This window comes from Adiantum capillus-veneris, chromosome 3 (genome assembly GCF_014529385.1).
Source record: "Adiantum capillus-veneris isolate H3 chromosome 3, ASM1452938v2, whole genome shotgun sequence".
NCBI lineage: Eukaryota > Viridiplantae > Streptophyta > Polypodiopsida > Polypodiales > Pteridaceae > Adiantum > Adiantum capillus-veneris.
The window spans coordinates 9,991,124-10,006,814 of NC_140933.1; the positions used below are offsets into that span (position 1 = coordinate 9,991,124).

At 42.5% G+C, this 15,691-nt stretch overlaps 1 protein-coding gene across 3 annotated transcripts; it reads right to left on the minus strand.

Annotated features, from left to right (window-relative positions):
- Positions 1 to 6,446: 6,446 nt before the first annotated feature.
- LOC147460490 (uncharacterized) lies at positions 6,447 to 10,506 on the minus strand. Of its 3 annotated transcripts, none has more exons than XM_086507827.1 (3): positions 10,358 to 10,506; positions 7,704 to 10,087; positions 6,447 to 7,612 (listed from the first exon to the last, which is right to left on the minus strand). In XM_086507827.1, the coding sequence occupies exons 2-3, from the start codon at positions 10,072 to 10,074 to the stop codon at positions 7,275 to 7,277; spliced, it is 2,709 nt and encodes a 902-aa protein (XP_086363953.1). In that variant the 5' UTR covers positions 10,075 to 10,087; positions 10,358 to 10,506; the 3' UTR covers positions 6,447 to 7,274. The 3 variants fall into 3 exon arrangements, with proteins under 3 accessions (XP_086363953.1, XP_086363948.1, XP_086363954.1); XM_086507822.1 differs by having other exon boundaries at positions 7,704 to 10,093; XM_086507828.1 differs by having other exon boundaries at positions 10,388 to 10,412.
- Positions 10,507 to 15,691: the final 5,185 nt, after the last annotated feature.

Below are 15,691 nucleotides of genomic sequence, written 5' to 3' on the forward strand. Positions count from 1 at the left end.
AACCAGGACAATCAACACCCTTGAAGATAGTGTGTATTTTCAAGATTTAGGAGAAGGGCTTAGCAGACTAATGATCAACACGTTTTTGTAGAGACCCCTTTTTAGGAGAGAGGGGGGGAGAAACTAACAGCCGTTAGAGAGAGAAAGAATTGGTTTTTACTAAACTATTTAGAGAAAAGTTCAGTTTTTTCAATTTATAAGAGATTTTCTCTTTATATTTTATAAAAGAGTACAAGTTTGATCACTTACTTTTGAGCCTTGCCATACCCACCATTTTAGTCCACATGGCATCCACCCATTTTCCCCTTTCATAATCTCCTTTTTAATCTCATGGCAAATAAAGAGGCCCCCTTAGACCCCATTCCCTTCCTAATGTATCCATTACTCCATACCCTACAACAAGTTCGGTAACAATGGGGGTAGAAGAAGAGCTTGCAGGGTACACTATGTAAGCATGTTAATGCATAACATGAGGTTTGAAAGGAGGGTTTTAAAATGCAAAAATTTTAGGCTATTTAGAAAAGATACATTAAAATAAGGGGGTTTTATATTCAATTTTGGGGAAAAAACCCTAAAATAAGGGGTCATTTTATTCATTCAGACATGTTAAAAGAGGGATTTTTTAAATACCCCATGAGCACACGTTATATAGGGGGGTATTGAAACATTGAACCCCCCTAGAAGAAGACTGGTATAATCAATCAACTCCAATCCTTATAGAGACAATGTATCAAGCACTTTGGATACATCACCGGTTTACTCCATTGCAAACCAAGGAGCTAGACCACCTATGATCAAACCAATGTCCAAACCAAAAACAAGAAATTTCCATAACTCTGGGGTAGATGACCATTGGAAGAACGATGTCGGGGATAATGGGCTCGCAAGGTGAGACGGGTTAGCACCGGGCTGCTTGCTGTGGGAAAAAATAATAGACCAGATGCACTACACGACACACAATCTCCAATGACACTTTGATAACTTAAAATAAACACCCTGAAAGCCTTAAGATGGTAATGGTTAACCTCAAGTGAAATTAATTACAAAAGCTTCCATTACAGGCACCACAAGATCAATTCTCGAGCAGATAAGAGATTAATCCTCCGAAAATCCACCCAAGAAGGTAAAATTTATCCATGGTTACACCTTGAAGTCTATCTGCTTAGAATGGCTATTATCAGAACTTGGAAACTGGTGAACCTCTGCTTACATCAAATAGAAAGAAGCCGAGAATTTAATTGCCCATGGCCTATGTAGTAGAGAGTAAGAGCTATCTCCACCTTCAGATTTTTGTCCTGCTTTGCATCCCCTATTGGTATCTCCTTATTCAATGCAAGGCCAAGTCTCCCTTGCTTTATACCTTCATCACCATAAACTTATCTCACCTCCTTCATGTTGTTCTTGAAGCTCCCAATAAGCGGGGAGAGAGAGAGAGAGAGAGAGAGAGAGAGAGAGAGAGAGAGAGAGAGAGAGAGAGATTAAGAACCTTCTCCCTTTGCTTGCATCCTTACTCTCGTACCAGAGAGAGAGAGAGAGAGAGAGCCTCTCCTTAGCTTGATTTTCCGGACCTAATCCCCTTTTCCACACACTATGCTTCCATCATGCCATCCTTGATCATGTCAAAAGAGAGCCCTTGTAAACCGAAGGTGAAAGTGTGAGAGAGATCTTCTTTCTATGCTTTCCTTCCCTCCCCTTTGCTCCTTCCCTACCTCGTATGCCCTTGTGACAAGGTAGGAGATCGTGTTGTCAGAGCAAAGAGCGAGAGAGAGAGAGAGAGAGAGAGAGAGAGAGCATCAATTCCTCTCTTTGCCTCACATCACTTCCCCGAGCTCCTTCTCATTCCCTTCGTATGGCTTCCTTGCACTCCCTCCCCTTTTTTCGTCGTCTACACCTTATCTCGCTCCCCTTATATCCTTTTTTTAAGAAAACCTTCCCCCTAAGCAACGAGGGCACCATCGTTGCTAGGTGGGAAGCGAAGAGATGATGTGGCATGCCGAACAACAAGATCCACCAAATCACATAGTCGCTTGGGCCGAGTAGGGGTGCCATGTTGCGTTACCTTTTGCTTCATGCACGTGATCATTCGAGCCCTACACGGCCCCCTGCGTCAGTCCTCTTCTCTCTTCCCTTGCTGCTCGTTGCCTTATCCACTTCCTCCTCCATTATTTTTTCCCCCATCCACACCCATGGTGTGTGTTGTTTTTCAAACGGGTGGCCAATGCCATGGTGGGTGGGTGGCTTTTGTAGTGCACCACATTTAGTTTACATGTCCACCAAGGTAGTGCCACATGCCCTCAAGATGCATTTGGAGAAAGGCCTTCCCTTCACATTCTATAAAATCAGCTCAAAAATTTCGTGGCGTAGCTATGTTGAATGCACACCAAGAGACGACATTCAAAAATTTCACTCAAGCACTTATCGTGCTCTCTGAAGTGCATCACATTCAGCATACATATCAACTAAGGCAAGGCATATTCCGCACTCAAGGCATTTTGAGTGGTGACATTTTGGATGGGAAGTCCTTCAAAAACTTAGCTGCCTTTGTGAGGGCACAACATTTTTATTAATTACAAACCAAAACATTGCCAAACACAACACATTTGTCATACATCCTGACCAAAGCAGCATAATTCTAGCAGCATACCCCGCTTTTGATGCACTACAGAAGATGACATTTTGGGCAAAATGCTACTTGACCGCCTATTTCCCTATAATGTGCACCGCATTCCAAAACTTGGTCAATACCCAAAAAGTCCCAGTCAACACACTCACTGAGGCGACCAAACTGGTGTGAAACCAGACCTCTTGTGAAACTTAAACTGCTAATATCTTGGCAACCAGATCTCCGATTTCCAATCTTAAAAGACTGACGTGCTCCACAAGATGAGCACTCCAGGCCTAGGCATTCACTTCATCCTTGATCCATCATCTACAGCTACCCAATCCGGTACAAATCTGCAATCAAACCCAACTCCAAACTGACATAACTTCCTCACCGTAGCTCCAATTGACGAGCCGTAAAGACAAGCCCGTAGAGCACCTTAATAAATACAATTTTAATCCATAAACTTCCACTTTTAGTCACCTCAAACATACCCACTTTTAGCATAGTTTATGACCCTTAAAGTCACATCTGGCATACATTTAGCATCAAACCTTGCCCGTTATCAAGCCTTGGCCACTACCCTATATATATATATATATATATATATATATATATATATATATATATATATATATATATATATATATATATATATATATATATATATATATATATATATATATATATAGAGAGAGAGAGAGAGAGAGAGAGAGAGAGACTTCAAAGAAGTTTAATTTACATTCCTCTGCTCCTTTTCCCATCATGGGAGCGGAGCGGCACGACATCCACCCCCTCTGAACATACACATTCTCCGGCATGTGCCAACCGTCTTTCCCTTTAATTTGCATCATCAAAAGCTTCATCAGACACAACGCTTGATGCATACATATCAGCATCATCCCTTACCTGCAGTTCTAAGATTTGATCCTCAAAATTAAACTCACCTTCCCGTTTCTTGAACAACTTGATTCTTTTCCCTCCATAGGAACTCTAAGCTCAGTGCCATCGAGCTCACATAATTTATATGTTGCATTGTCATAAACATGAAGTACAACATATGGTCCAAACCACTGCTTGACCATCTTTTGCATAGCAGAGTATTGGTTTTCCAAGCTACTGTCATAAACAAGTTTCCAATCTCCATCTCTAATAGCATATGGCCGTAGTCTATGCTTCTCATCGAATGGTGCTTTATTCTTCAACCTTGCCTCCTTGAGGTTTTCTTTGGCTTGCTCAATATCTTCTTGACACCTCTCAAGTTGGCAAATGTGTAAAGCAAGCAAATCTTCTGTAGAAATATCTACTTCCCATGGCATTATAATCCAAGACATAACTGCCTACTCTGTAGGCATAATGGGTTTCTGTCCATGCATCAATTCAAATGTCATATAACATGTAAGAGAACTATGCGTAGTGTGATCAGCCCACAAGGCAAAAGGTAGCAGCTTAGACCAATCAGCAATACGTCATTGGCACGCCTTTTCTAAAGCCTTAACAGGTAGATGCCCTTTTTCACTTGTCACTGTTTGCCCTTGATTTTGCAAATTTGTAAGTTGGCCAAAAAATTAATTTACACCAAATTTTTCGAAACTCTCTATGCTTGATGCTTAAAGTTTTTGCTTTGCTAATTTGGCATTTACTTTCAAAACTTGATTTTGGCTCTCTTGTGCAATTTTATTAAAAAATTATGCTTATTAACTAAAACTTAAAGAAAATTTGCTAGAATTTATTATTATTAAACCAAAAATAAGCCAAAATTATTTGTCACACTCATATAAATATATGCTCTCACTGTCTAAACATCATGATTGCCAAAATTTGGTTAGTATGGCTCATTAATATGCCTTATGAGAGATAAAAACCAAATAAAAAGCAAAAACTTAAGCAACAAGTTAAGCAAAGAGCACTTTGTACATTGTACACATGAATTCTCTTCATCTTGCGATAGCCATAGGCTACTACTCTCCACCTCCTATTTTGAGTCGTCCCGAATGAAAGGTTGTGCAATGTGTATGGGCAGTAACGCTATGTCTATGCAAGGCCATGTAATGTGACTCTATTATGCTAATGGAAGAAATGCATGGGGAAACACTATATTGTGCAAGATGTAGATTCTGAACTATTTGTTCGGTCGTATTCATTGTAGAGGCTTCATCTATTTTACATTTTTTGAATAAAAGTGCTAGAAGATATCGCGCTCTTTGTGTAATTGTGGATTTGTGAGGTACCTACGTCATGATTTCAAATGTCGGGGTAGCTTAGGTACCCACTTGTACTTGGTTGTTGTGGTTGGTGGAGTAAGATGTGTTGGATGTCTAGTCAGTAGTTTCGATCTCCACTACCAAGCTGTCTACACTGGCTGGGGTTGGTGGGTTTGTGTGCTCTTGGGAATCCATTGATACTTGGGTGGGATTTCTGTGGATTTTGACTGTCATTTTGGTTGCTACTTTCAAGTATAATTGCTTTGAGGTTATTGAGATTTTGTAGGGGTACTATCCCGTTTCGTTTTGGTTGCCACTTTTTGAGCTTTTGCCTTGGGTATCCATATTTTCTTAGCTTTGATAGCCATGGTCAATTTATTTACCCATATTTACTCAGTCATTGATTGTTTGTTGAAATGTTGTCCAAGTGTAGGCATCACCACTTGTTGTGGATCTACAACAATGAGATGTACTTTCCACAAGTGATCGCTTTTTGCTAGTGGAGTGACATAAGAGGTATCGTTAATGCATACTATTGCCAATGTGGAAATGCTTTGTATGTTTGGATCCAAGGAACACCTAGAATGATTGCCTCATTGAAATCTGTATCTGTCATGGCATAAAACTGATATGGGCATTGATGGCCGTCAACAATGATTGGTAAATTGATTTGGCCTAATCTTACAATCTTCTCTTAGTTTGCAACTTTGAGTTCCATTTGATTTGTCGATAGTGGTGCATTTTTCTTCTTCTTGTATGTCGAATAATTGATGATATCAGCTCTTGCTCCTTTGTCCACTAGTATTTGTATTGTTGATCCATCCAGAGGCTGTATTTTGATGCGTATGTCCATGCCTCCAAGCCAATTATGCTCCCCCCTTAAAGGGTAAGTACAACTCAACGAACACCTTGATATACAACTTCACTAAAGCTGCTCTACATGCGAGCGACTGCCAAAAGCGCCTAGCTTGTTAACCACTCGGCTCCGTCAAGGTCGTTGGTCGAGGGGCTGACAATCTCGACGGTTCATTAACTGTCATTTACTATGCAGAATGCTCCTCTCCCGCCATGGGATGCACGCCACCTCAACAAACAGAATACTACTGCTTGCGCGCAATTATTGAGCGCCATCTCAGCATGCATAATCCTGTATGAACGCGTAATATTGTTTGCTTGCAACAATCATTGAGCGCCAACTCAACATGCATAATACAGTCGCTTGTATGCAATTGTTGAGCGCCAACTCAGCAACGAGAAACATTCGCAGGTATGACTTCTGCAGTTGCAAGGTACACTCCTCACACACCTTGGCTCAATTGCTGTCAGACCCCAGCTCTTTTGGCCCCTCTCCCAACGACCATGACGGCCGGGAATGGCCCTGCAGTGGCCATTCCCTGAACTAATGCCCTCCCATCATGGCTCCCGGCCTCCGCCGGTCACCATGAGGTCGTGCATTATTTCAGGGAATGGCCACTGCAGGGCCATTCCCTACACCTTAACTGGCATCTAAATTCATCTCCATGCTTATCTCACAAGGTGCCCATTCAACTTCCAAAAGAAAAGAATGCTAAGCCTTCCAAGTTCCATAACTTCACGTACCCTTCACTTTCCAGGTGTGCCATATTCCAGACTTATAGAGCTTTTCCAAAGTTATTAGCACCATTAACTTCACTTGCTGGCCATGGGTATTACAGATAAAAATTCATCATCCTATCCAGTGAAAAACAATGTCTATCACACTAGTAATTAGCCGACTTTGCACTCAAGGTCTGACTTGGGCGATCTCCTGAACTGAGGCTTTCAACCATCAGTTTCTCAACTAACACAACAAAAGAGAGGAGTTGTTAAAACAATCCCAATAGACCGAATTGCTGCCATGACCAATCAATGGGGGGTAAGTGTTGTGAATGAAAGGTGCTAGTGACAATGCCAGAATCCAGAAAACACAAATGCTACACTCTGTTAGCACCCAGTCAAAACCTGCCTTCTCATGTCATACACAAGATGGCATGAGCCACAGAAACCTCAACATCTTCATGGAGGGGTCAAAGGCCCTGTGAACACATTCGCGTCGTCACCAGACTCCTCACCGTGGCAAAAGCCCTGGCAACATGTTAGTCGAAGGATGGCACATGTATCTCACATCACTACAACTTGCCGCTAACTCACTTGCCACACAATCTCAAGATCATACTTGAAGATTTCCAAATGGGCCCCTTCACGTGCAAAAACTGTGTTTGAGGGGAGTTACCCGTCACTGCTGCAGAAGACGACTCTTTTCTCTTTTGGCAAAAGCAAAGCCTCTGTAATAGGCATGAACCTATACATGGAAACAAGCGAAGGACTCCATGAACTCAAGGCACCTGTCTCCGCTTTCGTCCAAAGCACAGCCTATGTAATGCAGGAACCTAGACATGAAAACGAGCCACAAATTCACACTGTCTGGATATGGCAAGCACAGTTGGAAGTCAGCTGGCTATTGCTGGCGTTTTCGCCTCTACAAGCAGCTCCAGAGCCTTCTTCATGCGGGGTCTTTGCGTAGGAGAAGCATCTGTGCATAGCAGTGCAATTTTCAATATGGCAAGCATCTCCTGACGAGCTACAAAAGATTCAGTGCTTATTCTGGAATCAAGGATCTGTTCTGGAGTGTCGCCTCTTGCAGAAGCCCCATGAGCCCATCTCACAAGATCCACCCCATCCCCAAACCCCTCATCAACTGGGAGCCTGCCAGTAAGAAGCTCCAAGAGAATGACCCCAAAGCTATACACATTGCTCTGTAGAGTTACTTGCATGGTGAAAGCGTACTCTGCAGCAAATATTTTGAAGAAATATCAGACACTAAGAAGATATTCATTAACTGCTATTCATAAAACACAAAGAGCCCTTGCAGATTTTACCTGGGGCTATGTACCCAAAAGATCCGGCCACTGCACTAACACTTCCTGTATTCTTTGTAGGATCTAGGAGCTTAGCAACTTCAATATCTCCTACCTTCACCTCAAAATGATGACCCAGAAAGATGTTGTCCGAATTGACGTCCATATGAACCATGGGGGGGTGGCAAGCGTGGTGCAGGAAAACTAGCCCTTGTGCTGCACCAATTGCTACCTGATGGCGCATAGACCAGGATAATGATGTGCGCTCAGGACTCTTATGCAGTCGCTGCCCAAGACTACATACAGGTACAAAGTCATACAGAAGTACAGCAAGGTTGTCTTGCATCAGATATCCAATGGGTTGCATGACGTTCTCATGTGAGAGCCTCCACAACTTGTCTAGATCAAAGGCCAGTTTCTTATAATGGAGCACTAGACCTTTTTCTGCAGAGTGGAATTTTTTGGCAGCTAAAATCAGACCAGAAGGCATGATAGCTTTGTACATGGTGCTGAAGTGATTGCTGCTTATAAGATATCCCTTGGTTTGCAATGCCTCTTTGACACTTTCAAAGTTCACTGCCTGTGAGAAATGTGGCACAAAAACCTGGCTAACCATTGGTGATGGTGTGGGATCTATAGAGACTGATGGATGCCGCTTGTACCAGACTGCCAAAGTGATACATGAGAAAATCAGCAGTGCAATGATAATCGAAGCCACAGATATCGCAGCAACTTGCCCAAAGGACAAAACCTTGGATTGACCTTTCAGTTCATCTGCATTACATGAAGGTAAAGGGCCTCCACAAAGATCGGAATTGTGAGCATAACTGCTCACGTAATCACTTGATGAGCTATTCAAGATTGAGCCCACTTGTGGAATAGGGCCGGTTAGCAAATTGTATGAGAAATCCCAGCTCACCAAACTTACCATGTCAACCAAAGAGGGAATTTGTCCAGAGAGTCCATTGTGGGAAAGGTCCAGGGAAACAAGCTTGCTCAGAGTGCCAATGGAGTTGGGTATACTTCCTGTTAGGTGGTTTATACTTAAATTAAGGGAAACTTGAAGATTGATCAGGCTTCCAATGGTCGATGGAATGGTGCCATCAAAGCTATTATCACCAAGCTGGAGCTCTAACAGCTGCCGGCAGTCTCCAATGCTGGTGGGGATGTGCCCAGAAAGCATGTTTTCTTGTAATCTCAGATACACAAGCTTACTGCTATTGCACAAATCTAATGGAATGCCACCTTCCAACTTATTCTTGCTTAAGTCAAGCACATTCAGGAGCTTGCATTGTGAAAGGCCATGAGGTATAATGCCTCGAAAGTCATTGTTGGCCAAATGCAGTTCCTGAAGAGTGGACACATTCACCAAATCTTCGGGTATAGTGCCCACAAGTGTGTTGCTGGCAAGGTTAAGAAGAGCCAAGCTCTTGCATCCGCTCAACCCGGTAGGGACTGGTCCTGTTAAATGATTCTGGCTGGCATCAAGATATATGAGAGACTCGAGCTTCCCTAGTGTAGCAGGTATTTCTCCTGTGAGAACATTGTGTCCAACTCTAAAGTTGGTTAACGCACCACAAGCCCCAAGGTTCTCTGGAAGCGTGCCATTGAAGGCATTGTTTGACAAGATGAGAACTTGCAGGGCACCGGATGAGCAGATGTCTGTGGGAATAGTCCCACTCAAGTTGTTGGAGGCTAAATTCACCCATTGAAGGCTTGTCCAATTCAAAGGAGGCAGGAGTCCAAAGAGATTATTCTGGTAAGCTGATAGAGTTTGCAAGAGGGTAAGGTTGGTGAAAGCCTGTGGTATATTACCTTCCAATGAATTCTGGGAAAGAGAGAGAAACTCCAGAACACTGAGGTTGCCAAATGAGTCAGGTATGGTGCCGGTAAGCTCGTTATAGGTGAGATCAAGATGCACAAGGCGAGCAAGACTCCCGAGTGCCTCTGGAATGCTGCCGTTAATAGCGTTTCCTGACAGGTCCAGCCACTGCAAGCTGCTGAGCTTGCTTAAATCCTTGGGGATCAGACCAGAAAGTCGATTCTCGCTAAGAATCAGCTTAGACAAAGACTTGCAACTTGACAAGTTAGAAGGGATTTCCCCAAAGAGGCCATTCTTGGACAGGTCAAGCATGTTGAGGGATTGGAGCTGCCCAATCGTGGGTGAAAGAATCCCTTTCAGATGCATGCCTGACAAAGTAATGTTGATAACACTGACTCCATTGCATTGAACGCCTTGCCAATTGCAGGGATTCACATCACTTGTGTTCCATGAAGATCTTTCTCCTTTTAGATCCTCACTCAAACGCTTCAAGATCTCCAGATCTGTGGAGAGAACTGTAGTAATACTGCTCAAGCAAAGCAGCACTACCCAGCCGCCCACAAAAGCCATACTGGCGATGAAGCTGAGTCTAAACAAATTCTGAATCAGTATGCCATCTTGCCGTCACAATAAAAATCAAAATCTCTCTCTCTCTCTCTCTCTCTCTCTCTCTCTCTCTCTCTCATGCTAAATCCATGAGCTCATTCAATGGGCACGCCGAAAGAGCAGATGCTGAGGTGCATAAAGAGTGTGTCTGCCACACAGCAACAAGGGGCTAAGGGAGTGTGTCTGCCACACAGTAACAAGGGGCTAAAAGAGATGGCGTCCACTGTAGAACGGAGAGTGAAGGTACCTGTAGCAGACAAGAGAGCATAGTCCTCACCCCAAGGGAAAGCGCCTCCTGGGCGGTACCAGCCTTGATGCTTGTTGGGGTTCATCTCTAGTTTGTGCCCATTTTTTTGCGAGGGAGTGCTAGCGTTGAGGCTCTCAAGACATGTCAAGATGCTAAATTCTCAAGGCCGTAATAATAAGAAATGGCCTTAATTTTAAGACATGACTGAGAAACAATTTAATTGTCCTCCTCATGGGGCCTATAACAAGCCCTCCTCAAGGGGATCTATAGTTCCAATTAGACGGACTCAAGTGTGGGAGATCACTATCAGCCATTGGATAAATGTGTGAAATAGGAGGAGTGATTTAACGACAGCTTCGTCACATCGACCCTCAACCATAGATCCCCCTCAACCACCACTGTCATTTAGAGACATGGCCACACTGTGCCTTCAAAGCCAATCAGCCATGCTATTGAACTCAATGGATGGTAGTTGGTGCCTTGTCCAAAGAGAAAATAAAATTTAACTATGTCATTGGATCAAAGTTACTCTCCAATGTTATTAAAGAGGGCAGACAAAAATTGGAGGCTAATCTTAAAGGGAGATCGACAGCAAGGCATGTAACTTTACCACTTTAGTACAAACATATGGGTTGAAGTATAGTCTCTCAAAGTCAATTTAACTTTACCCCTAACACACGATGATTGCTAGTCATGTAGTATGGGCAATCCTTGCTCAGTTTAATTACTTTTTGGCCTGCTAAAGAAAGGCCCTAGTATTGGGTCAGCTTAGCGTCCTTTAACCGATGCCGTTCACGTGGACGGGTATTATTTTTTTTAAGTCTTTCGCTACAGGTGGACTCTCGAGCTCAGTTTTGTTCTTGCAGTACTGCGTTCAGCAGACAAACTTTGTGTTTGTGTCATTGAGAGAGAGAGAGAGAGAGAGAGAACAGTTCACGTATGTGGCACTGTTGCAGTTGCAGGCCGTGGACTTGTGGAGGACCTGCAGGCTGCAGCTCTGAAGATTGAGCTCCAGCCTCCACCTCTCGACCCTCGGGCCGAGGCCTCGAGCACGCGAGTTATCCCCCATTTTCCATTCCAAAAAAGCTGAAGATGTAACAGAGACGCCCACCTCTCGCTTTCGTGCCTTGAAGCTTGCATGACGTCCTCTCTCTCTCTCTCTCTCTCTCTCTCTCTCTCTCTCTCTCTCTCTCTCTCTCTCTCTCTCTCTCTCTCTCTCTCTCTCTCTCTCTCTCTCGCTCTCGCCACAGTGGCAGTGCCCCTCATGATGAGAGCTGACGGAGCGTTGTAGTAAATGCAGTTCGACCATGCAAGACTAGTCATGTTGTTCCGTGCACGCCAATATCTGTGTGTACACTGTACAGTGTGTGTGTGTGTGTGTGTGTGTGTGTGTGTGTGTGTGTGTGTGTGTGTGTGTGTTGAGAGAGAGAGAGAGAGAGAGACAGACAGAGAAACTGTCGTCGTTGATAGATGAGTGAGTTGATAGGTGCATTACAGCACGTTGGACCATGATGGCACAAGGCGTCCAACCATCGTGCATGAACTAATGGCGTAGCATTTCGCTGCAGGCAGATGAACTCGCGAGTCGCAGCACGCCTCATTGCCTCAAGAGTCAAGCCTGTCAAGCAGTGTTAGGGAAAAATGTGTCTCAACTTAATACCATGCCGTTTTCAATTTCAAAAATGCTCTCAATCCCAAAAGAGAGAAAAATAGTGTAAAAACGAAAAAAGTAGTGCCTAATTTTTCAAAATTTCCTCTTGAAAAATTCTCTTAGGGAAAAATGTGTCTCAACTTAATACCATGCCGTTTTCAATTTCAAAAATGCTCTTAACCCCAAAAGAGAGAAAAATAGTGTAAAAACCCATCAAAAAATTAGCATGCTTTTTAAAATTTCCCGGCATTTTTGACATTCAAAATGGTACGGTGTTAAGCCGAGGCACATTTTCCCTGAATACTACTCGACAATGTTGAGGCTCCTGCCTACTGCCACCCTGCGAGCTCTCTGCTTCATGAGAATGGTGTGTGTCTTAACTTCCTCCTGTAGACGATGGCAGACCCTCGAATTGTCGATCGCATCACACACACACAGAGAGGAGAGACTATGGTACAAAGATACTTCAAGAGGAAACTTCAAAAAATTAGGCTATTTTTTAAAAATTTTACGCTACTTTTGTCTATTTTGAGGCGGCATTTCTCCTTTTGCCGTGCCCTCAATTGGCACTTTTTAAATTGAAAACGGCACAATATTAAGACGAGACACATTTTTACCGAACACTGGAGAGGAAATTTCAAAAAATTAGGCTACTTTTTAAAATTTCAACACTATTTTTTGTCTATTCTAGGGCAGCATTTCTCCTTTTTCCCGTGTCCTCAATTGGCATTTTTTATATTCAAAACGACACAATATTGCCGAAAACTGGAGAGGTCGGACATAGACCTGCTCCACCGCCCAATCCAATGGATGCACTCGCAATTTGCCTCTGTTGTTTTACATATTTGCGAAGTTTCTGGAAAACAGTTTTTTTCGAGCACTGTGGCAATGTTCGGGAAAAATCAATTTTTCGAATGTACAAAATTCCTTTTATTCAATTTGGCAAGAGGAAATTTTAGAAAAGCACATATATTTTACAGGTTTTTACACTATTTTTGGGTCATGCCTACTATACGGGGAAAATCCTTTTTCCAAACATATCAAATTCCTTCCTTGAATTTCCCAAGAGGAAATTTTAGAAAATAAGGTAACCTTTTTTAGGGTTTTAAACTAATTTTCTGTATTTAGAGGTGGAATTTCTCCTTTTTTCGTTGCCCTAAACTGGCATTTTTGCCATTGAAAACGGCACGATATCAAGCTGAGACACATTTTCCCCACACACTGGTCGTGGCGCGAGAAAACTCCTCTCCTCTGCGAGACTGCGTCACGAGTTCAAAGTTGAGCCCTGCTTCTCACCTTAGGCAGCACGACGTCACCTTCGACACCGTCGTCATACACAAGCTATGATAATAGCAGTGTTCGAGAAAAAGCATTTTTTCATGTATACGAAATTCTTTTGATTGAAACTGCCAAGAGGAAATTTCCAAAAGTTGCGTTACTTTTTATCGTTTTTACACTATTCTCCTCTACTTTGGGGTGGAATTTCTCCTTTTCCCCTTGCATCGAAACTGTTCGTATTTTTCAAAATTCCTTCCTTCCCAATGGTTGAGAAAAATCGTTTTTTCAAGCATGCAAATTTTATTTCCTTGAGTATCCCTAGAGGAGATTTTTTAAAAATCACGGTCTTTTTTAGCTTTTTACCCTACTTTCCTCTGCTTTGGGGCAGAAATTCTCCTTTCCCCCTTGCATTCGATCGGCATTTTCATAATTCGAACCGTTTCAAGACTAATGCCAAGGAGAGGGAAACATTCCACTCCAAATAGAAAAAAAAAGTGTAAAAGCCCAAAAAATTAACTTGATTTTCAAAATTTTCCTCTTGGCAAATCCAAGGGAAGGAATTTTTTATGTTTGGAAAAGCGTTTTTTCCCAACAACTGTCATGTCCTCAATCGGCATTTTTGAAATTGAAATCGGCACACTGTCAAGATGGGAAAACTTCTGGTCCAAAATAGAGAAAAATAGTGTATAAACCAAAAAAATTAACTTGATTCTCTAAAATTTCCTCTTGACAAATCCAAGGAAGAATTTTTGTATGTTTAAAAAAATGTTTTTTTCCAAACACTATCGTGCCCTCAAGCGGAATTTTTGAGATTGAAACCGGCACACTATTAAGACGAGACACAATTTACCACGAGCACTGGTTTTTGGAAATCCTTTTCCCTCCAAGTGCTCGAGAAAAATCATTTCCTTGAGTGTGAAAATTTCTTTTCATTGAGTTTGTCAAGAGGAAATTTTAGACTCATCCATTCGCTACTTCTATGGTATTCAACGCATGAGCATGGTGGGAACCCTAAACCAACAACACACACTTGTCCACTAGTTCATTAATCCCTTTGAATTTGATGTCACCTCTTGCATGTGTCTAAATGTGTCAAATCCATTTATGTGTCAAATCCATTTCATAGATATGATAGTAGGCTAGCTTTAAGACATAGTAAAAGTTGAGAAAGGGAAGGGAGGTTGTAGTATATAAGTGGTCAAGTTGAGAAAGGGAAGGGAGGTTGTAGTATATAAGTGGTCTTGCTGCTTCAAAAATTAGTTCAAAAACATCCCTCTCCTTATTGATCCTAAGATCCTTGTGACTATGTGAAGTATTGTTCCTATGAACTTATTTATCCTTTAGCTAAAGGATGTTCTTTACCCTTTGCTTCGTCTGAACACATCAAGTAATAATTGTGTGAACATTATTTACCATCCTCTCTTAATATGGTTGCCTCTTCCTCCTCGCGAAATCCACTCGATGGACATTATGATGGCTACAATGACAATGTCGAACCTATGTGCGATGAATCTAGTGATGTTCGCTCGATGGAGTTTGAAAATGGTGACTCAATAGCTTGCTAACTTATAGAAAACGCTTGATGTACACTTGGCAATAATGCGACTTTCCTTTCTGTTTTTCCAGAGTTACACAAGATAGTGCACCGTGATACAGCTGCATCATTTTTGGGACCCGATAGTGCCCTCATTCTTGATCGTGTGTCCACTCCGCACAAGGAGCGCTTTGAGCCTACCTAAGGTTGATGTTTCTTCTTCTCTTGGCGTTGGGTCCAAATCCCTCAAGCGTGTGGATCAAAGTGGTGCAATAGCACGTACACTTTCCAAGACGTACGAGGTGACAACGGAACTAAGTAAGGCTTGCTTGCACCGCATAGATATTCTATTGTTGTATCCAACCCTTACGAGTTTTGTTTTTTTTGTGGCAGCCAAACCTTTACTGGGGGGGACCACCACCTGCAGCTGCAAAAAAAGAGAGTGTCGTGGAGGGTGCCAAACTAGAAGCACATATTGCTACTAAGTGTTGCCATGAGAATGTAATTCCTGCTGGTTCATCTTCTCTTGTGCCTTACATTCCCACTAAGATCCCTCTATTGCGCATTGTTGACATCACTGAAACTTTCCCTCATTTCGCATTCGAGGGGTGCATACTTAACTGATATGGAACCTACAAACAAAGCCCAAAAGTCGCTAATTATATGCGTTACCTTAAGGAAAACCTAGTTGACCCACTCAACACTGACACCATCACTTGTGTTGTTAGTGATCAGTTTACTGAGCAATTCATTGACACCCTTACTATAGGAGACTTTGTCCACATTGAGAATGTAACTGTAAAAAAAAAAAACTAAGTCAGATGGTTGCACATCCCCTTATGTACTATTCTTCAACGCTTCCACGGTTGTA

What these genes read in the sequence shown, in the direction of transcription:
- LOC147460490 (XM_086507827.1), bottom strand. Translation starts at nt 10,074, where the DNA reads ATGGCTTTTGTGGGCGGCTGGGTAGTGCTGCTTTGCTTGAGCAGTATT. An exon ending in TTTTGGGTACATAGCCCCAG is followed by an intron (nt 7,613 to 7,703) that starts GTAAAATCTGCA and finishes TATTTGCTGCAG; the next exon opens with AGTACGCTTTCACCATGCAA.